This window comes from Arvicola amphibius, chromosome 3 (genome assembly GCF_903992535.2).
Source record: "Arvicola amphibius chromosome 3, mArvAmp1.2, whole genome shotgun sequence".
Taxonomy (NCBI): domain Eukaryota; kingdom Metazoa; phylum Chordata; class Mammalia; order Rodentia; family Cricetidae; genus Arvicola; species Arvicola amphibius.
This window is the reverse complement of record NC_052049.1, coordinates 34,291,869-34,318,306: the sequence shown is the minus strand read 5'-3', so window position 1 is coordinate 34,318,306 and position 26,438 is coordinate 34,291,869. Positions and strand designations below refer to the sequence as shown.

At 40.7% G+C, this 26,438-nt stretch overlaps 1 protein-coding gene across 1 annotated transcript in view; it reads right to left on the bottom strand.

The window, feature by feature from the left end:
* Positions 1 to 5,969, bottom strand: part of Ndufs4 (NADH:ubiquinone oxidoreductase subunit S4) — a 103,525-nt gene extending 97,556 nt beyond the window's left edge. Inside the window, exon 1 of the mRNA XM_038323412.2 lies at positions 5,821 to 5,969. Within this exon, the coding sequence (XP_038179340.1) occupies positions 5,821 to 5,918 (98 nt within the window). The 5' untranslated portion in view covers positions 5,919 to 5,969. The remainder of the gene's footprint in view (positions 1 to 5,820) is intronic.
* Between the last annotated feature and the right edge of the window lie 20,469 nt (positions 5,970 to 26,438).

Sequence of the window (26,438 nt, the reverse complement as noted above, 5' to 3'; positions counted from 1 at the left end):
GTATGTCGATGTGCTTGTGTGTAGTGGTCAGAGGACAACTTGCAGGAATTGGTTCTTTCCTTCTACTATGTGGGTCCTAGGTATAGCACTCAGGTCACAGCAAGCAATTTAAGCCACGGAGCTAATTCACTGGCTCAAGATTTTAATGAAAATAAATTTTAACCATCATCATGGCTTTATTAAATCTCAGAATTCCACACAAAATTCTAGTAGGTTTAGTTATTTGGTATTCAACCATAGTAAAAAGAGGTAAAAATAATGAAGGCCATTTAGAATCTGCTTAGGCAGATACAGGGCAAAAGCCCCCAAAGTAAACACCTCATTCTCATCCAGAATCAGCACCTTGGTTTTCAGGCCAGGAAAGTCAGTTTTTATTTCTCCTAAGTGAGCACTCCAGCCCTGAGGCTGTACATGAAGGTGTAATGGAAACTTTGGTCCTGACATGAATCTTTTCTGGGAAACAAACCGAAACTGGATCTCTAGATTATCATAGTGGAATGGGTTATATTTATTCTCCAATTCCAGTCACACTCTGGATGTTCTCTGAATCTCAGCTGCTGAGGGAAGAACACTGCTAAAGTAGTTTTGGAGGTAAGGACTATTAAGAGAAACCTATTTTCTCCTAATAAAACACTGGGCTCCACCTACATTCTGATCTGCTTCAAGATCAAAACTTTACATACCATTGTCTCCTCTTTTAAGAGTTAAAACCAGAAGCTAGAAATATGTCTCAGATATTAAGAACACTGGCTGCTTCTTCTAGAAGGGCAGGGCTCACGTCCCAGTAGCAACACAGTAGCTCACAGCCATCTATAACACCAAATCCATTGGACCCAAGGCTCTCTCTTCTGACCTCCTCAGACACCAGGTGAGCACATGGCACACAGACGTACATACATACAGGCAAAACACACATACACCTAAAGTAAAAATAATTTTTTAAGTTAATACAGTTCAGCTAGTCAATTATATGTGACCAAGAGAGCACCTCTCAGGAAAGCTGGTTCACATAGAACCACGCTAGGGAATAATTATTCCCTGAAGGAGACACCGTATTTACCTTGCCCAGAAGCCGGGCCCTCAGTGCGGCTACCTACAGTGCTTCAGAACATCAGCCAGCACTTCCACACTGCTGACATGGCTTGTCTGCTGTCCCTTCTCCTCTTTTCCTTTCAGATACTGACCAAAGCCTGGGCGTGTGTTCCTGGTGCTCTGGGAAGTCCCACTCTTTCTCTCAAGCTACCCTACCTTCTTCACCATGCTGCTGCTTACAAACATCACAGCTTTCTCTCTCTCTCTCTCTCTCTCTCTCTCTCTCTCTCTCTCTCTCTCTCTCTCTCTCTCTCTCTCTCTCTCTCTCTCTATTATCCTCTCCAAACAGCTGTCAAGATTTACAGCTTGCCTGTCTGTTGTTTTTCTCTTAACTGTTAATAAAACCTGTCCTCGAGCTTCTCTCCAAGTCCATTTTTAAAGTCGTCTATTAATGAGACTAAAATCCCCCAAATACCATAGTTTTCCAGATAACATAACTACTAAGAAGAATGCAGGAAGAATTAAAAAAACAAAACAAAAAGAAAAATCATATTCACGAGCTCCGGAAGCATAGCTGGCATACTCAATAGTTTCAAAAAGTAGAATACAGTTTCTCCAATGATCACTGAAGTTCTCAAGAAAAAAATATGTTTGGGATTCCACGGTTAATACATGCATTATTCATATTTTGCTTAAGAGTATTAAAAAAAAGGCAGGGCATGGTGGCACTCATCTGTACTCTCAGCACCTGAGAGGGAGGCTAACAGATCAGAAGTTCAAGGTCATCCCAGCTACACAGTGAGTCTCATGATAAACTGGCCAAATGATACTGTCTCAGAGCAACAGTTAAAAAGTAAAATGAAATCACCTATAAAAATCTCTTATACAAAATTCAGGAAGAAAATTATTTTTTTCAGAGCCCAAAACATTCATCCCTGCCCCTGTAGAGATGTAACAGTGAAGTAAGACAAGAGCATTAGTAGATAGTTTTTCTTTCTTTTTTTTTTTTTTTTGTGGTAGTTTTTCAAAGAACACTCCTTGCTAAAAGAAAAAACAAGACACTGAAATTTTAATTTACTGTTATCAGAAATGATACTCATCACAAGAGTCAACATATTGATGAATAAATCAAACTTTTTTCTACCAAAGAGAACTTAAGTTATTTCTCTTTTGTACCTGTCTACTCAGCTACAAAACAAGAACATCCATTCACAGGGCTGCTAAGAAAACACAAGACACCAGATAAGGGATATCCTCAGCATACTGGCTGGATCACTAAGTTAGAAAAGCTAGTTCTGCCAAGTTTATGCTCAGAATCAATACTACACACATGATAGAGGAATGACAAGTTACAGAAGCTTCTTCATTCGAACAGTCTGTGTTGTATCTGAATTCTATACCCACCCCATCTCCAAACCTAGTCCAGCAGGTGTTAACTCAGGAAGCACGCGGCTCCATCTTTTCCCATTATGCCTCACTGAAAGCTTCATGGGAAATCAATTACTGTCATTCCAAAGAAGTCCTCATGTTCTAGTAAGTACCTTTCACAAATCACTCATTTCCACTTCCCATTTTTAAATTTCTGAATGAAAAAGGAGTAAGGATACTTGTCATAATGTGCTAGGTACAAATCCATTCATAAAACAATTCTAATATGGAAATTAATGGAGTTCAAGATGAATATCCTAAAATCAGACCACTGCAAATAATTACAAAAAATATATTGTAGATATTTTTAATTCACATTTACGTAGGCTAGTACCTACCTGGCTTTCACTTAAATGTCTCTTTGGTTGTTTTGTTGTTGTTTGTGTTTTCTGGCTCTTGAGACAGGGTCTCTCTACGTGACCCCGGTTGTCCTGAAACTCACTCTGTCAACCAGAACTCACAAAGATCCACCTGCCTCTGCCTCCCAAGTGCTAGGATTGAAGGTGTGCCACCACTGCCCGGCACTGATGTTTCTCTTAAAACCTGTTTTCCCACATGAATATATACACACACATACAAAATAAATAAATGTTAGCAAAAATATTTAATCAGGTAGAAGCCAACCTATTGATCTCGAATGTTTGTTTACAAATGTAGACTTTTCTTTCCACCACTGGAGGTCTGTGCAGCCTCAACTTCACAGCAGGAAAGGAAGCCACGAAACAGACTACTTAAAATGAACAAAAACCTATCGATATGGCAATTATCTTAAGTCCCAAGTGTCACTGCTTTGAAAGAGAAAACTAGCTTATCTATTAATAGATGCACACCTTAAGTAGGTAGAATTTGTGCTGGAAACCCTTTAGGCTACTTAGGGATGGTAAGGGTAAGAACAGGTGACTAAGGATGTTCAGTCAAGGAAGCTCATTCTAGAACACAAGCCATTGAGAAGCTGCCAATACTAGTGCTGCTCAGCTTTCTCTCCTGTCTGAATACATGCCTGTGGTTTGACTTTCTCTACGTTACTGGCTCGTTTTTTTCTTTACAGTGACTTTATAATTGAATCCAAATGGTAATGTAGTAGGGAAGCCCTACTCCTCTCTCAGAACTTGCCTTACTGATTCCACTCTCCCTTATTTCACGCAAGACACCTGCAGTATCATGTCACTGCAATTTCTTTATGGATTACCAAAAGAGAAATTTACATTTAAATTTCCCAGGTGGATTGGAATCTTCTTCTCAACCTTTTCAAAGCATTATTCTTAACACATATTGTAAGAAGTTTCCATATAAACAAGGGGAACCATAATTGTCAAGATGCACATCATAAGACAATGTAAATAAAATTAGTGTGAAGCCAAGATTATTTTCCCTGGGTTTTGAATTTCTTTGAAATAAGAAACAACTGTTGTCTTATTTATATAAGCTATTTTCAAATCCCTAATAACATATTTACAAGCAGAAACTGTTAAATTTAGATGTATGGTACTAGCTATCAATTTGTAAAATCCAGTATTGTCTTAATTTAAACTAGCATAATTGCTGAGAAATATATTAATGATCCCTTATATTTGTTTCTAGCTCTAGTCCTATATTGAATACATTAGTATTAGTAAATTAACATCTATAACATTTAAGGAGAACAGAACTAAACTAGATCACCACCATGTTAGACTTAACCCCTGGAGTGTTTTATCTTCAAGAACTACTTGGTATTTTTTAAGTTCCTCATAAGTAAAACGCTTAACTACAAACATGTCTTTTACTTTCCACCAGTATAATAGCATTTATTTTCCAGTGACTGTTGATTATATATGTACTGCTCTGCTTCTGCCTACAGAACAGCCTCCCTTTCCCCGCGTTTGCAACTCTGGGTGCTGGGATTACAGTTTATGTGCCCAAGAATGAGTTTATTCGATGCTGCAGACGGAACCCAGTACCTCATGAATGCCAGTTCCTCTACCAACTCACCTACATCCTCAGTCCCTGAAACCGCAAATCCCCCAACCTTACTAAGGGCAACCTCTTCTTTCCCACAAAACCACTACTTAAAACTGTAATAAAATGTACCTTCAGAAGTTCTAATCAGTTCCTTTTGTATTTGTTTAACACTAAATTAACAAGCACTTTGATAGGCCCTGTTTTCCTTTTTAAAAAAATAATTTAATGGCTTGGTTTTGTTTGAGATAGGCTCTCTACATAGCCTTGGCTATCCTGGAACTCTCTCTCTGTAGACCAGGCTGGCCTGGCACTCACAAAGATCCAACTGCCTCTGCCTCCTCCCCAGTGCTGGCATTAAAAGCCTGTGCCACTGCGCCTGACTTTTCTTTTCTAAAAAACGACCACATGCTTCCCAACTCTGACACGGTCGTCCATTGTCAATGGGAAGGGTTAGGGTAGTCTCCATAGCATGCAGCTGACAATACATGACCATACTTTACAGGAGCAAACAGTGAGAGAAGAGATAAAACGTGCTATCTCGTAGATTAAAACGCTAATAGGTGTATACACCTGCTATTAATAAATTCAGGCAAACAGAGAAATACGTAAAATAAAGTAATGCTTCGGGAGCGGGGGAGGGGTGTCATCACAAAATGATACCAGGTAACAAAATAACCACAATCCCTCAACTACTGTACCGGGTCAGTAAACAGGTAGATGAGAAAACTTAACGGCACTACCATCAACCTTTTTAAAATCATCTCGCTGGCAGGCAGATCTGAGTTCCAGGCCAGCTGGAGCTACACAGTGTGATCCTGTCTCAAACAAACAAAATAAATACAAATAAAAACCACCTTGCTGGCTGAGGGCGTAGCTCCGAGGTGGAGCTCAAGCCTGAACTCACAGCCGGGGTTCCAGTCCTCCCCCGAGATGGAAAATAGATACGCTATCACATTACAATAAATATTATTACCCCTGAAGTCCTAAGAAGTTTCCCTCGTATGCAGAATGGTGAATAAAAAAACCTTTCTGTTTGGAAGCTCAAGAGATATTCGCTAAAGCCTGGGAAGGGAAGCAGGATTTTAACCTTCCAGCCAGGGCACACAGGTGACAACGGAAGGGATGCAGGACATTGGGAGAGAAGTCGGCCAGACTCCTCCCCTTCTCGGGAACCAAGATCCTGTTCACAGCTCCTCCGCACAGACCCTCTCCCGGGGCTGCAGACCCAGAGCTCCCGAGAACCCGAGGCCCCGCGGGACCCTGGCGGGAGCCCCGAGTTCGTCCCCGCACCCCGAGGAAGGGTAAGCCTAGGACGCGCTCCCCCAGGCCGCCTGAGGCCAGGCCGGCCCGGCCTCCGCCAAAGCGCAGCGACCTGAGAATCCTGAATAAAGAGCCCGACGAGGCTGATAATTATTTTACCTGGATGGAACTCTAGAGACGGAAACGGCAGCTGAAGCCGCTGCCCTTCTCCCCAACAACGCCTGTCTCAGCGCCACTGACATTGAGACCGCCGCCATCTTCCTGCGGGCCAACGCCAGGATGGGAGGACGGATCCCCGCTAGGGACTCACTTCCTTCGTTCTCGAGGCAGCGCGGCCGCAGTGAAACCGAATCATGCAGTGTTTGTTTTCCTTTTGATGTTGAGGTTTAGAAAAGAGTTAAAAGGTCTGATTGGAAGAATTGAAGAGGAAAAAGGATGAAAGAAAAAAATTAAAAGGTTCAGTGAGTGTAAATGTTACGTCTATAAAAAGCGATACTTGTTAGTAGGGTTGGTTATTTAGACTGAAGCTGAAAAGCCCGAAAGAAAATGCTTAAAAAATGTAAACACCTGTAACTCATAATTTTTCAAAGAACTCAGAATATCTGAGTTTGAGCCCACTGGAAGAGCCGGAGGGCTCCTCGAGTCTTTGAGAAACTAAAGTAGTACTTCCCCAAAGTGTCGCCAGATTCTCTTTGCAAACCTTCAGAACAGGCTGCGCTCAGTCTGATGGTCTGTAGTTACAGTAATCATATTTTCCACACTAAAAATCTGGCCTCGCCAAAGATTAAAAAAAGAAGAAGAAGAACATATGGATTTACATGAAATCTGGCTCAGCTGGTAGAGTGCTTGCCTGGTATGGAGGTAGCCCAGGGCCTGATGGAGCGGTCCTAAAAGCTTTTGATCTCTAGTAAACCTTTGGTTTGAGGTGGAAGGAAGAGGGTCTCTATGGAGGGCTGTCACTGGAGCTATGACGCAGAAAAAGGGACGAAGCCATTCTGTTTACTCTCCCCATTTCCGCCATCCCTTCCACTTATCATTCATCCCATTCCAATCCCCACTGAAAGGAACAATAACCTAAGGTTTAACTGTCATGAGTCCCATCTAACCTTATCTGGCTCCTCAGTTCTTCAGCATCCCTTTCTTTTTCTTTCTTTCGAGGCTGGTGGTCCAACCCAGGGCGCGTGTGCAGTTTATCACTGAGCTTGTACTTTCACCACGGTGCTCTCTGACCACAGAACTCCTGGGGGCGATTCTTAGTTTCTCTTTTTGCCCCAATCTTTCAAATATATCCAGCATTTGACTGTTTTCCCTGCCGCTCCTAGTAGTACTCTGATCCAAACCACAGTTCTTTTTTTGCAGGGATGTTTGCATTCATTGTGCCCCAGTCTGCTTCCACACAGCACAACAGTCAAAGCTATTGAGTCAGAGTCAAAGAGTTCCCTTCTTTTCTACTAAACACCCCAAGGGCTTTCTGGTTCTGCCCCTAGCAGAAAAGTCAGACACCTCTGTCATTGAAAGCTCTATGTAGGGGCTCAGATGTAGCTCAGTGGTTCATTTATTGACCAAGGAGAAGGGTGTGGGTACAGTCCCAGCACTGGAAGGGAAAGACTCTTGACTTCCCTCCTTACTCTGTCCCCCTCAATTGCTACACTCTAAACGCAATCACCTCTGTTATTCCCAGAGTGTACCAGCCACACCTCTATCTGAGAGCCTTTGACTTTGACCTTCTCTGTGCCCGGGATGGTTTTCTAGCATCTGGGATATTCTTCCTTCCTTTATCTCGCCTTTCCTTTGCCCCCACTCTCTTTTGCTGTCTTCATCCTACAACTTTGCTCACATGTCACCTTCTCTGTAAGGCTCTTTCTAACCTCGATATCTACAATTTCAGTACCACCCCAGAAATTTCTGTTTGTATTTGCAGATTTATTTTTCTTCTGTTTTGTATTTTATAAGTTTTAGCCCTTTGTGAAAAGTCAGATATGATTTGTGAAGCAAGGGCAAAAAATCCTTTGAATAATAAGGTCAATTTTCTTCTTAGGGTTTATTTTTACTTTGTGTGCATTGGTGTTTTGCCTGCATGTATACCTGTGTGAGGGTGTCAAATCACTTGGAGCTGGACTATAGAGAGTAAGCTGCCAAGTGTATGCTGGGAATGGAATCAAAGTCCTCTGAAAGAGCAGCGAGTGCTCTCAACTACTACAGCCATCTCTCCAGCCCCTAAGATCAATTTTCTAAGAGTTTTACCTCACCTCTGGAAATATTTTTTTTTGTTTTTTGTTTTGTTTGTTTATTTGTTTGTTTGTTTTGGGGGGGAGGTTTCGAGACAGGGATTCTCTGTAGCTTTTAGAGAGCTTTGGACATCATTGATTCAGCCTTGAACCAACCCTGAGCCAAAATATGTCCACATTTCCTGTGATATCAGATAATACATAGCTTAATTATTATGCCACCAATTATTAGACATACTATGACCAGAAACATCTTTTTGAATACTCTTCTACAAACAAACCCTCTCTGATCTGGGACTGCATCAGTTCTTGGTGGAGACTCCCCTACGGTGGTATCTGTCTCCTTCCTTGTGTCTCCTCTGCTTAATTTTTAATTCAACATAGTTGCTTCTTTCATTAGAATGCAAAGTCAGTTATCTGATGAAAGGATCATATCTGGTTTTGCTCATCATTTTCCCAGCATGTAGCCTAGTTCATTATTCTCCCTCTTATGACAGAATCTTGGTATGTAGCCCAGGTTGGTTTCAAACTCACTGTCCTTCTACCTCAGCCTACTGAGTGTTACACTTACCAGCATGTTGATTCGTTTAGCCTAGTACTTGATACATACTGGGTAGCAAAAGATGTGCAAAAAACTAAGTGTGCTAATGCATGCCTTTAACCCCAGCACTCGGAAGGCAGAGGCTGACAGAGCTTTGTAAATTCTAGTCTAGCCTGGTCTCCTTAGTAAGTTCTGGGCCAACCAGGACTACATAGTAGTGTTGTGCCTCAAAAAATATATAAATTGCAAGAAAAGAATTTCTCTCTTGTCATTTAGAAAAAGTGTTTATGAATTATGTTTGCTTTGGTTATTCTAGCCAATCTATACATCTCACTGGTTTCTAAAATGCCATCCTTGATCAAGTGCCATTTTCTGGATACTTTGGTGGATATCACGAATAAGGACTCCATGGGGCTGGCAGGAGATTTGAAAACATAAATTTACTTTTTATTAATCTCTCATTAAAAAAGCTAATATAACTACTTTCATCTTCTGATTTCTTACATTTCAGGTAGTGAATATAAACTGGATAATGGAGCATAAATAGTTTGCTGTTTGGGTTTTTTAGATGTAATATCATCCAAACTATAGATTATGCCAGTAGGCTCAATAGAATATCTCAATGCAAATTGCATTTTATTGTTTAAAATAGAAGCATTAGCATAGGAATTGACTTCTTGCCTGCATTTCATGCATGGTGGCCAAAAGAAACATTTAGCTTAGTATTTCTGATGGCATGTGAAATTTGCAGAGGATCTAAAGTTGTCTGTTTTTGATTTTGCTCCTTGCACATGGGTCTTTAATAAAGCATCCAGAAAAATAAATTAAAACCAGATATTTCTATCAGAAGTCTCACACAAAATCACCAGAGGCATGGCAAAATTCCACCATCATTTACTGGCTGCAAACTAATTTTTTAAATCACATCTTATATTTTTATTGCTAATTTAATTGAAAACCTTGAATTAATACAGTATCATCTTATAAAATTATTTTGACCTCTGGCAGGGCTTTTGAGACCTTGGCAACCAATGAAACAATTTCCATGTGTAGTTAGGAACTCGTTCTTGAAATCAGTTTTGGGAAATTGGTGCAAACGATCAAAGCCTTTATGAACTCAAAGAATTTTCCTACATAAACTGAATCGCACGCCCCTTCACACTCTTGAATTCTCGTCCTAAGGTTTCAACTCCTTCTATGTCCTTCTCAAACTTAAGAAATCAAACCAATTATGTCCTTTTTTTTCCTCCACTACTAGAAAATCTCTTGTTCTCCTATATATTCTCCGTCTTGGCAAAATACCACTATCCTTCTTAGAGTAGAAAGATGTCATCAACTATAAAACTCATCATTAGTTTCTGTTCTAATAAGAAAGAAAAAAAATCCAGCAATTGAACCGTGACACAGTACCAATTATGTGTCTTGCCTTTAGAGGTAAGATGTGGGGAAATGCGCATACCACAAACAAAAAATACAGCAATTGCCTAACTTAATATATTTCCCCCTTTGTCCTTGGTAATAGAACTTGTATTTTTACTGACCACTGGAGTAAAGGTTTTATTTTATTTTCTCTTTTTAATTGAAGCAAGTTCTTACTAGGTCGCTGTGGTTCTTTTGCCTCGGCCTCCCAAGCACCTTTTAATTAATCAGAATAGACATATTATCAACTTCTAGACCGTGAAATATAAGGGAAATGTGAATTGTCTTTTTAAAAATTTTTGCATCTGGGGTGGTTGTGTGTGTACCATAATGCATATACCACTGCACGAGTATAGAGGTTCAAGGACAACATTGGGCGTCATTCTGTCTTTCTATCATGTGAGTCAAGGACAACACTGGGAGTCATTCTCTCTTTCCATCATGTGAGTACCAGGGATTGAGCTCAAACCAAAAATCATAGTCACAAGCTCTCTTAGCCACTGAACTACCCTGTTTGTCTCCCGTAGCCCAGGCTGGTCTGAAATTCACCATGTATCTGGGAATGACCTTGAATTTCTGATCTTCCTGCTTTCGCCTCCTGAGTGATGGGATGACAGGTGTGTGCCACCATGTCAGCTTCAGCTTCCGTGTGATGCTGGAGGTCACCCTGGTGTTCAGGAATGCTAGGCAAGTACTCTCCCAACCGAACCACAGCCCCGGCCCTTATGGTGCAACTTTCGAGCATTCTTCTTTAAACCTGTATAGGGGCCATATTTCTTTTCCTCCTTTTCATATTTTCTGTTCTGCTGTGTGCATGCCAAAATGAAAACTCAGCTTCTAAGGGCAGAATCTATTCTACATGATGAAAGAATGGCAGCAGCCTGGCTCTTCCAGCAATGGTTTGATTCATAAGAACCACCAACCCCACTAACACTCCCATCAGCTCCCTTTTCCCACCTCGTCTGTATGCATCCTCTTGGCTATGCTCACATCCTCCTGTCTTCTCTCGTACTTTTGTATACACCAAAGCTGCTACCTCGACCCATCATTCTCTTCTCCACCTGAACCACGCAGCTGGACACAGCTGGAGAAAAGCCCTCAACCGCCCAGGATTTGTCAGTAGCAGAGAGAAAGGGAGCCAGAGCCACAGCTCCAATCGGAGACCTGAAACAGCCGGAGGTGTTCTCTTTCGAGGCCTCCTCTCGGGTGAATCTGGGATTCTTGAGTTTGGTACAGAAAAGAATTTCAGAACAAGTTAGTACGGAGCAAAGTGAGAACTTATTAAGAAGATATTTTAACACAGATTTGAGCACTGGTATTAATAAAAAGAGGTGCTTGGGGTGAAGACAGGGTCCACACGGTTAAGTTGTTTTACAATATCTATAATATACAATTTTGATGGTTTCTGTAGTTATATCTAAAAGAATTTCAAAGAAAAACTTCTCTTTCTTTATCAGTAAATGGAATCATAGACTGGTTCCTGAGATGCCTTAGATTGCAGCTGATCAGGTAGAAAACCACAGTTCATGGGGATAACAAGATCATTAAGATGTGTTTTCACTGTAAAGGAGGGTTGTACTCCTGTCTGTGAGATTCCCAGGAGACTCTAGGTTAACCTTTGGAAAATAAGGTCATATATGAATAAGCCTTAAACTCTAAAAACTCATTATTTAAAATACTTCTGTATAAAAGGAATATTGTCTATATGAAGACAGCCTTTGTGACAAATTTTGTTAATTCTTCTGGAATTCTTAACTCTTGACAAATGAAAGACTTCAACCAGACTCAGGACTAAAAGCCCCTTCCCCTTTTCCATAAGCCCTTAATTTTTCCTGTTGTTCTGTCTTGCCTCAACTTGACCACAGTCCCAAAGAGCTTTGCAATAAATGTAACTTGCCTACCTTCTTCTCCCGATCATTATAATCTCACTTTATTAGACAAATCTTTCCTAGCTTTTTTTCTCTCCTCAAACCTCTGCTGCCCTTCCTATCCTCACTTCTTGCTAAGGACTTTGTACTAGCAGGAAATGAAGCAACCAGGAAACCTGTGCAGATAAGGCTCCAGCAGCCCGCAGTCACATTCTCTCCCTGCCTCCTTTCTGTGACAGTAGATCAACCATCCGGGTCTCTATCTACAGCTAATCCCTCTCCATAGCCGAGGCGATAAGGTCTTGAATCACCTACCTAAGATCTGCCCTTCACTTTTATCTATAGACGCTTCAATCTTTCCGGGAACATCTCTTTGGCTCACAAAGTGGTATTTCACCTGTTTTGATTAATAATTAAACTTACTTTGATCCAGTTTATCTCACCGGCTATTGTCCTCTTTGTAGCAACATCCCTCTAAGTAACTGTCTACATTCACTGCCTCTATTGTTTCTACTCGACTCTCTTTTCTCTGCATTCCAGTTAGATCCTTTTGCTCCTACCAGAATCCCCACCCCCGCCCCGCCCCACCTCCTCACCCCACCCCAGCCCCACCCCCGCCAGGTCACCAGTCTTCATGTTGATAAATCAAGAATTAGTTCTCTGGTTTTGTATTATTTTGCTTATCACTTGACACAATTCATTTCTCAGTCCTCAATATCTTTATTTTCTTGGAGAGACAGGACATATAGTGTCCTGGTATCTCTACTGCTTTCCTTGGATGCTTTCTTTTAGACTTCAGTGCTGCTGGCTCTTTGTCCTCTTCCCAACCTGGCACTGTTGGAGAATCCATGACTCAATCCTTCATCTTCTTTTCCTGTCCCTAGCTGACATCTTCTACTCCCATGGTCTTCAGATTTCACCTGCCCATGAACAGCTTCTTCACCCATGCCTATCCTTTCTCATGATTTGCAGAATTGTATTTCTGTTTAATTTTCTCAATTGGATAGTGAATGTTATAATCCTAACATGCTAACTCCATATTTTCCAAAATCTATTTAACCTATAGTCTTTTCTATTTTTTACAGAGAGTTATTTCTTTTTATTTTATGGGTGTAGGCATTTTGCTATATGGAAAATTGTGTACTGCATGTGTGCAGCACCTATGAAGGCCAAAAGAGGGAGTCAGATTGTCTGGAACTGGAATAATAGATGGTTGTTAGCCACCACATGAATGCTGGGAACTGAACCTGGGTTTTCTGGAAGAGCAGCAAGTACTCTTAACTTCTGGGCCATCCCTCCAGCCCCAGCCTTGCCTATTTTTAAAAATATGTTACTTACTTTTAAATTGTGTATTTGTGTGTGTATACACATGAATTCAGGTGCCTTTGTGGGCCATACAAGGGTTTCCATTTCCCTGGAGCTGGAGCTTGTACAGGCAGTTGCAATGGGTGCTGGGAGGAGGACTCAGGCTCACTACAAGAACAGTACATTCTCTTAACCACTGAGCCATCTCTCCAGCCCAGCGTCCCCCTTAAACTTTATACTTTCAGTTGTCCAACCTAAAAACTCTGGAGTTTTCCTTAACTCATCTCTCTCTTTTTGAAATAGTAATTCTGAAATATGTTGGGATAGTTTTGAAAAACATAATTCCGTATTAGAGCATGATCACAAAAAAAATCCTATACCTGAGATTTGACAGTAGAAAAGATCTAAAAGCAGTTTTCAGAAACTATTTTACTGATTTTCAATCATTCACTTTGGAAGAAAGAAATAAGAATGGGTAGAAGAGATGGCTCCAGTGGTTAAGATCGTTGGCTGCTCTTCCAGAGGACCAGGGTTCAAGTCCTAGCACCCACATGGCAGCTTACAACTATCTGTAACTTCAGGTCCAAGGGATCTGGCACCCTTACACAGATACACATACAGGCAAAAGACCAATACACACAAAATAAAATTTTAAAAAAGTAAAAAAGAAGGAAATAAAAGCAAGATTTTACATCAATACTAGAAGATCCCAGTGCCAAAATTATCACTGAACTTCCCCCTTAGCTCTTCCCTTGGCTACCCAAGGGCTCTACCTTGAAAGCTCAACACCAGCAGGACCACTTACTACCTCTGTTGGCACATGGGCCCAAACTACCATCTTCTCTTGCTTGGACTGACAGCTCTGAGTCTTTAGCAAGCTCCCTTTCTTCTATTTTTCCCTCCTATGTAGTCAGAGACTCCTCGTTCGTTTCACAGCCGCCCAGATCCAAATAATCACACAGAAACTATATTAATTACAACACTGTTTGGCCAATAGCTTAGACATATTCTTAGCTAGCTCTTACATCTTAAATTAACTCATTTTCATTAATTTGTGTATCGTCACAAAGCTGTGACTTACCTAAGTTTCTGGCGTCTGTCTCCTTCAATAGGTACACGGTGTCTCCCTGACTCCCCCTACTCTCTCTGTAGATCTCTATTCGGATTTCCCACCTGGCTTTTTACTCTGCTAAGCCTTTGGCCCAAAATGCTTTATTTATTAACCAACAAAAGCAACACATGTATTGAAGAACACCTCACATCACCTTACAACATCTTTTTTCTTTCTTTCTTTTTCTTTCTTTCTTTCTTTCTTTCCTTCCTTCCTTCCTTCCTTCCTTCCTTCCTTCCTTCCTTCCTTCTTTCTTTCTTTCTTTCTTTCTTTCTTTCTTTCTTTCTTTCTTTCTTTCTAAATGCATCTCAGTGTTGCTTGTTGCAATCCGAATTACATTGTCATGTGGTGAGGCTCTAAAAGCTCTCTGTTTCTCATGGCTAGCATTCCTACCCACCCAAATCTGACATTCCCACTGTCCTGGAAATATAGAACTCTCTCCTTGAATTGCTTCTTGTTCATCTTAGGAGAATGCTGCTGGGAAAATATCTAACCCCCTGGGCTGTACCTTCGCCTGCATCTTCTCCTAATGTGACGGCAAAGAAAGGAAGAGATGTTCATTGGTTCATTGAACATCTACTGTGTTCCAGCCTTTTAGTCAGCTACTGGGGGATGGGGGTTCTCATTTGATCCACCCTTAAAGTACAAAGGAAAAGCTGAGACTCATTCAGGTTGAAAACAAATCCCAGAGTTACGTGACTAGTAAATGGAAAAGCTAGATTATAAACTCAGGATGGGGCAAACCTGAAGCCTTCATTCTGCTAGACTATGGGCCTTGCTTAGAAAGACTTATATATATCTAAGATTTAAGAGGCTTGGTAGTCCTCTGTTCTGTCCTGCTTTGGTCTCCTACCTGGCTTGCCTGTCTTCCACTCTTCTTTTTCTTCTAATTAATTTCTTTTTGGTAGCATACAGAATAGTTAATTTCACTGTGACATTTTATCATATATATCATTATATGTTACTCATATTCACTTCTCACCAGCTCTTCTCTGACTCTCCTTGCTTTCGTTACCTTTAATAGTTTCTTTTCTGATTTCATGCTGTATTGTGTGTGTGTGTGTGTGAGAGAGAGAGAGAGAGAGAGTGTATGTGTGTGTGTGTAGTTATGTATTGATTAGTTTTTGTTGACTTGACACAAACTAGAGTCACCTAGAAGACAAAGCCTCAACTGAGAAGTTAGTTCCATTAGATTGACTTGCAACATTTTCTTGATTAATAATCGATGTGAGAGGTCTTGACCTACTGTAGGTGGTGGTACCACCCCTGGGTAGGTGGCCCTGGAGTTTTTTTTTTTTTTTTTTTTTTTTTTTTTATTAAAGCAAACTAAGCAAGCCATGTAAATGCAAAACCAGGAAGCAGTCTTCTTGTTTGGTCTCTGTTTGGTTCCTGCCTCCAGGTTCCAGCCTTGAGCTTCTGCCTGGACTTCCCTTGATGATGGACTGTGACCTTGTTTACATCAATTCAACACAAGCTCAAGTCATCTGAGAGGAAGGAACTTCAACTGAGAAAAAAAACGCTTCCTTAAGATTGGGTTGCAGGCAAGCCTGTAAGGCCTTTTCTTAATTAGTGATTGATGGGGGCATGCTGAATCCATTTTGGATGATGCCACCCCTAAGCTGGAAGTCCTGGGTTCTGTAAGAAAGCAAGCAATCTGCATAAGCCAGGAGGAGCAAGGCAGAAAGCAACACCCCTCCATGGCCTCTGCATCAGCTCCTGCCGCCAGGTTCCTGCGCTGCTTGAGTTCCTGTTCTGATGGTGAACAGTGATGGGGACGCATAAGCAAAATAAATTAACCCTTTCCTCCCAAGCTGCTCTGGTCATGGTGTTTGGTCACAGCAGTGGTGACCCTAAGACAAACCTATAAGGCAAATACGTTTGTTCCCCCAACAAGTTGGTTTTCAGTCAGTGTTTTTCTCACAGCACGTAAACACAGTAGTACCGTATATGAAAGAGAACATTTACTATCTGTCTTTCTGAGTCTGGCTTATTTCTTTACTAGGTAGTGGCTGAACCTGGGGCCTCATACATGCTAGCTAAATACTGACGCAGTCAACACGCCATACTCCCATCTCCCTTCTTGTTTTATTTTAAGAGAGGAACTAATTAAATGGCCCAGGCTAACTTTGAATTCACTCTGTAGGCCAGAATGGATAGCCTTGAATGTTTTGATCTTCCTGCCTCAGTTTCACAAGGAGCTGGGTTTGCTGGCCTGAGCCACCGGGCCTGACCCTACAACACATTGTCAGTACAGCTGCCGTCATTGTTTTTCTTGAACTGTAAGGCTCTCATCAGTCCCTCCCTCCCTCAAAGCCTTCCCACAGGTACTTGGTAGTCATTCATCTGCTGTATTTTCTCTCTTACTGCCTCGGTTATTACTCTTTCCATTTTCACTGTTATTTCCCCTTAGGGCTTAGCACTGATTGTTTGTCTGACTGGAATATATTTCCCTCACATATCAGCATTATGTCTCTGATCAAATGTCACCGTTTTAGTGAGCCTTTCCGTGACGTATGTATTAGTCAGAGTCCTGTCAGGAGAACAAACCACCTTAGATATTTTCAAACCGACACATTTAATTCATGAGAATTGTTTATATAGGTGATTGCCTTGTAGAGAAGCCAACTCAGGTAACTCATGAGTCGATCGGCTGTATTATCTCCCCTAGGGCTAACACACCACAGACTGTCATAGTTCACGGGCTCTGAAACTGTAGCCAGGGTGGTGTAGCAGAAGCTGAGATCAGGGAAAGAGAGGCCTTTCCAAGAGAACCAGAATCACGGGAAGAAAAAACATCCAATCACTGCCAAGGCTGCCCCAATCGTAAGCACAAAGAAGGTGGGGCTGGGGTCACAGGTCGAGGTAATGTTGCTAGTTTTCCCATTAATCTGCCAATGCTTCTCTGTAGTTTAGCTTCAAAACAACAGAAGCAGGGAAGTGCAGAGAAGGATTCTACATATATAACTTGACTTTTCTCTTGCTGGGATGAATACCGTGACAGAGGCAATTTATGGAGAAGAAAGGGTTTATTTAGCTTACAGTTGCTGTGGAATAAAATTCCATTGTTTTGGGGAGGCGTGGCCGCAATTGACCAATGTGTTGGCCTGATCAGGAAGCTCTGCTCACATCCTCAACCACAAACACAAAACAGAGAGTAAACAGTGAGTGATGTGAGACTTTAAACTCTCAAAGCCTGCATCAAGCAAGGCCACACCTCCTAAAGTTTACCCAAACGGTGCCACCGGCTGGGGACAAAGTGTTCAAATACCCAAGAATGGAAAGACAGTTCTCATTCTGACTACGTTAGCCTATCCATAGCTTCAGGCTCCCCGTTCTCATATCTACTCAATTAATCCCCTGACCATCTTCATCCTGCTTTCTGGTTTTGTCTACAGAGATTCTTAGTTATGAGAGAAGATTGTTATTGCTACAGAAAAGGAAGCCGGGCATCCCACCCAGGGCCCTGTGGGAGTTAGGAAAGTGCTTTGAGATCGAGTTCCACCGTAGGGCCCTAAACCAAGTTTAAACAGGGCTGTAACAGGGAAAGCTGAGCAGAAAGCAGCACCAAAGTAAAATCATGCCCCCAAAGCTAGCCCAGGGAAGACTCCGGTGTTGCGCTGAACGCAAAGATAAACAGCTACCCAGACTTACCGCTGTGCATGGAACTATCCCAAGTTAACAGGGTCCCCCTGAGGTTCAGAGGGCTATTAGCTCCAGTATCTGTGAGGTCTAAAAACTAAGTGGACAGTAACCATTGCACCAGATATGGTGCAGTAAGCTGTAAACAAGACTGAATGTGGGGCAAATTATTTTCCTTAAGATTCCTTAAGATGAGCACCAGGGTTGGATTCTATTAAGAGTAACTAAGTGACCTTACGAAAAGTTTTGATTAAGGTATTAATTTTCAGCTGGATGTGGTGGGTGGCTCGTGACTTTAATCCTAGCACTCAGGAAACAGAAACAGGTAGATCTCTGTGAATTCAAGGCCAGCGTGGTCTACATGCTGAGTGCCAGGATAGCCAGGGCTACACAGAGAGACCCTGTCTCAACACACACACAGTATTAATTTGTGACTAGGAAGAAGCCTCTGTGGTTTTCTTAGGCCAGTCAGTTCATCTTGGGTCAGCTCACAAGGCTCCCACAGGCTGCCAAGAAAAGCCAGTTGGTAGCAATAAGATTTCAGATTTGTTTCAAATCGAGCCTTATATGTTGTCTGTAGGTACTTTTCCCATCTCCAGTCAAATTACCTTGAAAGTTCTTTCCATTTCACAAAGGCTATCCGTAAACATGCTACCACATTGTTTTAGTTCTGGCCGGGTCAAGTCCTGGTGGACTCTGCTGTTTCCTAGAATGAGTGTGAGTGAAGAAGAAATGTAGCAGGCATTGCCCTCATCCCAGATCTGGGTTTGCTGTCTTAAAAACATGGCTTGATTTCAAACTCGTATTGACCTTTTCCTTAAACTGACTTTCTTCTTTGGATTTAAAACCTGTGACTATTAATATCTAGAAATTATTCATGGTCAACTTAAAATTCTGAGACCTAAAATTCTTTTTCTTGTTTAAAATTTTTTAGATGTATGTGTGTGTGTGTGTTATGTATTCATTTAATATGTCTGAGTGTTCTGCTTATATGTGTCTGCTGTACACTGGGGCTTGCAGAGTTCAGAAAATGGCATTGAATCTCCTGGAACTAGAGTTATGGAGGGCCATGGCCATCTGTATGTGGGTGCCAGGAAACGAACCAGTATCCTCTGCAAGAGCAAGTTCCCTTAGGCACTGAGCCATCCATCTCTCCAGCCCCTAAAACTTTTTTCTTTTGAGGAAAACAAGCCAGATTATGTGTAGTATTTGTTTAACTAAGGAAAATCATGTCTGTTAAACAAGTGTGGCGTGGGATAGGGACATAGATTATTAGTATTATTAGTATTCCTGCCCAGCTGGTGACGTTCCCGTTAAAAATATTTCTGAATCAAGACTTGTTTCAGTTTCTGGCTCAGGTTCACCAAAAGTTTTCAAATTCCCGGTGCTCTGAGCCAGGTTGGCAGATAGAGGAAGGACATAAAGGAGCAGCTATGAGCAACTTTAATGGACCAGACTTGGCAGTGAAGAACACTCTATTAGCTAAATATACCGTATTAGATGAAACTCAGTCACATAATTGCATCAAATTGCAAGGGACAGGATGTGAGGTCTAACTCTGTGCCTGGGTGAGGAAAGAAGGAGGAGAAGGAAGAGGAGGAGGTGGTGGCTGGCTTTATTTGTTTTGCTTTGTTTTCTGAAAGGCCAGTCAGTCTCTTACTGTTTTAGAAAAATTTTAAAAATTTTACAAAATTTTACTCCGTTCTCAGACATGGGTTTGCACAAAATGCAAGGGTAAGAAACTAAATAACATTGGGCTTTAAGAGGTAATTTCTCTTTATATTTTACTATGGATGGGGTTGGTATTCTTGGAATATCCTTCTTAAATCAGATATGCATGTTACCTAGATCTTGTTAATGCTGGGCCCTGGAACAGATGGGTTTTTCTATCCATGACTTTATATAACCATTTATAGGTACTCTAAAGTGTCTCACCTTTCAGTCTTTGGAACCAAGTGTGTGTTATTTCAACAAGCATATTGGTTTGCAGATTACACGTCGATCAGTATAAGACATAATAAAATCAGTAATCAGTCAGTATATAATCAGATACCGTCTGAGTCACTTCCTTTCATTTTCAAATGACTGTTTTGTGCTTATTCCATTGTGCTCTGCGTGCTGGCAGTTAATCAGCATGAAAGGAATATTTTTCAGGAAATGAAAAAGAGACAGTGCTGGGAATTTAAAAGTTGACTATACAAAGAAGTACAACAGTGTTTATCTTGAAGCCAGTTTTTGAAAGACCGCTTTCCACGTGCAAGTGTCAAGAACCTTCGCAGGGACTTTAAAATCGAGGGACATGGCAAAAGCTGTCAACAGGCTTACCAAACAGATTAGGTCTGTCTTTTTAGACTCTTAAAAGCTAATTAGAGGAGAAGCTCATGATTTTATTTGCTGAACTTCCCCGTCTCCCCATAGCTCTGGATCATGTCCTTGTGAGCATTAAAAAAAGCCTGAGCAAGAGGAGTCGCTAGATTGTATTACCAGCAAGAATATTAATTTCTGGAAGACATCAAGATTCCAAAGCTTGCCTTGAAATCATCAGTCAGTCACGTGGCCCAATTGCAACAATTGAGGAAAGCAGGCCGGAGCTATCCCATGCCACTAAAAGGCTTAGCATACTAATGGTCCTTTGACACTACCAGCCATTCAGAAATCAGACTTTGTCAAGCTGAAGAATAGGCCACTCACCCCCAACAGGAAGCATTGGGGAGGCAAACGTGACAGTAATTCCCTGTCAGATAAAACTGAGGTATTGTTTTGGATTCCTGTCATATGAGAAAAAGAATTATCTAGTCATAAGTTCAAAATATTCCTTCGTTACTTGTTAGACACTTCGTGTTCAAGTGAAGGATTGGCATTAAAACTGAGATGAGCAAGTTTTAGAATTGAGGTGTCGTTGAACAGGTTGTGGAAACTGGAACTGAGGCAACCTGCAACTTTTTTTGGTATTCTAAATGTTGCTAAAGGTTAAAAATGCAATTTGGATGGGGGGAGGGGGGCGGGATTAACCAAGCTCTCAGTACTTTCCATTTTTAATTAGCTAGAAGGTAGAAAGCAATGTGAGAAAATGAAACCCCACCAGGCACAGTTCTGTTTCAAGGTTACTTTTCTGTGTATTCCCAGCGTTCCAAGTGATTTGTATTTACGCACAACAAAGCAGAGAGACAAGCCAGCCGGGAGCCCGCCTGGAAACCAGGAACTGTCCTTGGAAGCATGGGGAGGTGAGGGGGGGGGGGGCTCTCACATTAACACATCAAAACTAATTTGAAGAGGATTTAATTGATCTGTGGGTTGTCAAAGGAAGACTTCAGCTTGTAAATTACAAGTGGATGCCTGCTCATTACCTCTCTCTTTTGAAGAATAGAGCAGCGAGAAATAATCTTGGTGTTTTTATCGGCTTGTATTTCTTATTTCTCCACTTTAGCCCTGTATGGAGTGCCTTATTTTACCTCGCTATTCATTTGTTTGAAACATTTTTTTTCAAAAGGGAGAAATATTTATTTCAGGGCGATTATCTCTTGTTCTCTGAAAGAGGAAAAAACAGGTTCAAACGAGGGAGACTTCATCAAAGACCTTTGTAACCCCCATTGTGTCTGAGTATTCTTACCATTAGTTTGCAAAACGTGATAAATATCTCTTTGAATCAAGCGTGGGTACTTAGGTTTCCAGCCTCCAACATATTTAAATGTGACGCAAACAAAGTAACTTCAGATACTGTAATCTGTTCACTGCACTGAGTTGCTTGCTTTTGAATGTTAAAAAAATAAAGTCTACTTAAAAAAAAATCTTGAAAACGTAGCTTCCTACTAGAAGTAGATTAATTTTTTTCTATAAATTTTATCACGGTATGTTTGGGGAAGAGAAAAGAAAAGAAAACTAAGATCACCCTTTGTGACTCAAAATGAATAACTGTCAAAGAAAGAAAATGTGTACGTTCTCACTCAGCACTGAAAACCTTCTCAGTTCCAGCACCGGTCCCCTTTGAAAGCCTCAGCACAGGTTCACGACAACATGGGTGCATTTTTATCTTAAAAAAAAAAAAAAATACTTGCTGAAAGTTTGCCTGGCCTACTTTCTGGGTTCTGCATTGTTTTGATTTGACATTCACCACTTGGCTTCTTTATTGCTCCAGGCTGCCCTGTTATTCAGATACAATAGTTTTGTGGGTTTTGTGTTGCTTTGCTTTGTTTGTTTTTTAAATGAGAAGTGATCAAAGTTACGGGTAGATGTTGTGTTCCCTACATGCTTTTTTTTTTTTTTTAGAAGTTTCTTATTTTGGGAAAAAAAGTGAGGATTGGAAGAACAGCCTTCTTAAAAGAAGCTGCATACAGGGCAGTATAGCATGGTTTTTCTGGGGCTAGACACATCATTTGCATATTGGCTCATTGTCCCAGCAGTAGAGTTGTAAACAGCTCATATTAAAATTAAATTTGATATTGTGAGTAGTAAGAGCTGGGTCTTATTTATGTGCCAGTTTGTGTAAACATTTTACATTTTACAGAACAAATCCATATTGAAGGGGCAGTATACCACTCATAAGATTATCACACACACACACACACACACACACAGAGCGACACAAGCACATGCATGTGCATGCGTGCACACACACGGTTCAGGTTTATCTCTGGTTGTCTCTTTAATGTCCTATCAAAGCACTCAGTACTGAGAAAACATATTTTACAAACAGCACCTCCCACCCCCTACCACGCAAGCTCCCTCTGTATTTTTTCCATACACTGCTATTTTAGCTTTAAGGATTTGAATGGTAAAAGAACTGATAGAGCAAACAGTACGTTTTGCAATAAGGCTGAGTTGAAGTGCGTGTAATCCATGACGTGGTCATAATGTGTTTTCCTCCCATATGCTACAGTTCCCATCAGGTGTCTAAGCCCTGGGCAGAGTGGGAGCTTCCGGAGCTTCCTTTAGCAGGCTCAGCTGGTTCCTGGTGAGGCTGCTGTAGCCTCTGCTTTTTCCATGCTGACTTGCCTGCTTCTGGAGTGGGGGATGGGTATCCAGCCCCTCAACCTAGCAGGACTGAAGACAGCAAGATAAAACAAACCATCTTCTTTGAAGAACTTCTGTCTTACTCCAGCATCCGTAATATAAAGAAATAAAACAAAACAAATGATGGAGGCGGGTCTTCTATCAATCTGTTGTTTCATTGGTTAATTAATAAAAAAAAACTGCTTGGCCTGATAGGTCAGAACATAGGTGGGTGGAGTAGACAGAACAGAATGCTGGGAAGAAGGGAAGTGAGTCAGATGCAGTGAAGCTCCCACCCAAGATGGACGTAGGCTAGAATCTTCCCGGTAAGCCACCCCTCGTGGTGCTACACACATTACTAAATATGGATTAATCAAAATGTGAGAGTTAGCCATTAAGAGGCTGAAGCCTCTTACACTGGGCCAAGCAGTGTTTAAATGGATACAATTTGTGTGTTGGTATTTCGGGTTTTAAGCTAGCCGTGTGGGAACCAGGCGGGATGAAAAGCAGACCTGCTCGCCTCATCACTACAAACAAAAAACAAACAACAACAAAAAACCCTCTCTTCACATTAAAAATTTGCAGGAATACAAAGTAAAATTCTCATAATGGTTTATAGATACTCTAAGACAGATAGGAAAATCTGAGGTGGGAGAAATAAACTTCAAGCCATCTTCTCAGGCCCTGTACTGTTAAGGCTCCCAAGCAACAAAGTGTGAAAAACCCTGAATTAAGCTGGACTGTGGTGGTGCACACCTTTAATCCCAGAACTCAGGAGGCAGAGCCAGGCAGATCTCTGTGAGTTCAAGACCAGTCTGGTCTACAGAGAAAGTTCCAGGATAGCCAGGGCTATACAGTACTGTATACTGTCTACAGTAAAACCCTATCTCGAAAAAACAAAGACAAAGTTTCCATACTTGCAAAAATATTTGTTCACTTGGAGTTATAACTTTAGCACAATTTTTTTTAAAAAACCCCAAAATTCATTCTAGTCATCATTATGACGCCGAACAAAATGTTGATTGTGTGTTCACTGTGGAAGTGAAAAATCTTTCTCTATATAGCTGTAGACAAAATTTTATATAGATATGCATTACTTTTATTACATTTTGCAAGTAAGAAGACTCAGTCACAAATAACAAATCCATGTCCCTATCATTTCTTACAGCTGTCTGTTTGCTTTATAGACAATCTTCCTTTATGGAGTTCTTTTATAGAGCCCCGGACTAATATAAATGATTTTTCTCAAAGCCTTATTCCTTAGCATCACTCCTGAAATGAGTATTTCTACCTTCTTATGGCTTCTCAACAGAAAATGACAAAAGACAACCCTTGCACACCCCTTAGGAGTTTATTGTGCTGTCTGCATGTCTGTTTGAAATATGTATGTCATTATCAATTTTAGACTCCATTCTCCATTTTAAACAAGTCTCTCCTCGAGTGATAATAAGAAGCCCTCATTACTTTTACAATCATTAAAATAGGTTGTTTCCTACATATAAGTCCGCCGCTTACAGAACTTAAGTCCCTTTGGAAGATACCTTTCCAGTCTCTAAGGCCTGCCCTGAGAATAAGTGGACCTAAATTCGCAGCATCACTACACAGCCTGATCGTGTCTTCTTCCATTGTTCTTCTTTCCTTCATGTGTCTCATCTTCTCATGGAGTCCATCACCCAGATGGATTTTTCTCCCTGTGAAACTGTATGCACATTTCCTGCATCGTCTCAGGAAGCTAAAGGCTTTGAGGATCTTTGTACATAAAGGAAGAGGAGAGTCCTTTAAACACATTGTCTTAATCCTTAAGATGTTTTGTGTGTTGTGAATGGGGAAGCTACCATTTCTTCTAAGGCCTCCCGAGACACGGGCTGCAAGGTATTTGCTTCTTGGTGAACTTACCGAGTAATACATTGCAGAGTTGAAGTTAATAACTGCTAAATAAGCTCATCCTAAGTAGACTCTCTGTAAGGATGTTTTAAGGCTGAGTGGCATTCTCAGGTTCCATCCAACTATGCACAAAACCATGAGGAAGGCATTTGTGCCATTAGACAAAGTGATTTATTTAGGTTGATAAAAGTTGAATACATTACTTCTCGTTGAATGTGGGACATTCATTTGTAAGGAGAATCTTAGTTTCTGATCTTTTACATAAAGATGGCCTTTCTAATATTTATTTTGTTATCAATATTTTAAGCCAGAATTCATATAGGAGTCTGTTATAAGTAGTCATAAACTTTTTATGCTGTTTGTTGCCAGATTTAAAATAGAGTTAAAGGAACATTCCTCCTCCCTTTTAAAAATTGTTCCCCAAAGAAAATGCATAGACTTGCATATCTCCTCCAGCATCTCAGCCTGCAGAGCCCTCAAATACAATGGATGTATTTAAGAACATGGAAGCCCAGTGGAGATATTGGATTCCTCTTTCCTAAATATTTATCTTAAAAGAGCATTAAAAATGTTTCCTATTGTACATCTTGCCTTTGGGTAACAAAGTGAACACGATGACTTCTTAAGATTTTCTTCAGTCTAGTAAGGGTCTCTCAGGTCATGCCAAGTTTACTTCTAGCTCTTCTATTTTAAATCTTTAGAGATAGATGAAGCCTAGCATCTTCTAAGGCTTAATCATATTTCCTGGAAGTTTGGTTCAAAATAAAAATTGGCTTTGCTTTAGCTCTGGCAATATTGCTATATAGGCCTTTGAAAACTTACATAATTAATTTTCAATTTTTTATAGCTAGTCATGTATTTCTTGTGAATCCACTCTACATTTCAGTAATTAAACTGAAAAATAAACAAGGTATTAAACTTAATTATGTATTTTTTCCATATAAAGCAGTATTCACCCTTTGCAATAGAAAATTATAGTCACAGATTTCACGGATTTGGATGTGGACTTATGGTGTGGGAGGGTGTCATTCAGCCTACTATACCAACCAAAGTAGTTGAGCTACTTTATATACAATTGTTATATACAATATATGTTATATACGATATAACATAATGTTGTTATTAAAATAACCAAGCTAGTAAAGTAATGCACACTCAGCATAAAATACATAAATAACACACAAAGTATTTAAGTAAGGACAGCTAAATATGTACATTTGATAAGTGAATTTGAATAATCTGTCTATATAGAAACACTTTTGCCAAAGTCAGACTTCTCAATGAAGACTTACTAGACAACAGTATAATTTTTTTGCCTGTGATGCTGACAGTCAAAACCAGGAGCTTGCACATTATTGGCAAGTGTTCTATTACTTACCTACGTTTCCTGTCCTAGTATGTGTGTTTTTAATGGTCTTGGTTCATGGTTCTTTCATTACTTTGAATATCTATAATCTTCCTGATTCTTGAGACAGACAGGCAGGCAGGCAGGCAGGCAGGCAGGCAGGCAGGCAGGCAGGCAGGCAGATAGACAGACAGAGGTGAGGAAGAGTTGCCTTTCCTGTTCAATTGAATCTTCAACTTAGCTCAACTACTTAGGTTGGTATAGTGGGCTGAATAATGCCCCCCACCATAAGTCCACAGCCAAATCCCTGAAATCTGTGGCTATAATTTTCTATTGTAAACGGTGAATACTGCCTTATATGGAAAAATACATAATTAAGTTTCAGAAAGGGAGAGTACAGTTTGCCCTGGGACATTCAGGTGAGGCTGAAATGGAAACTCATATATTC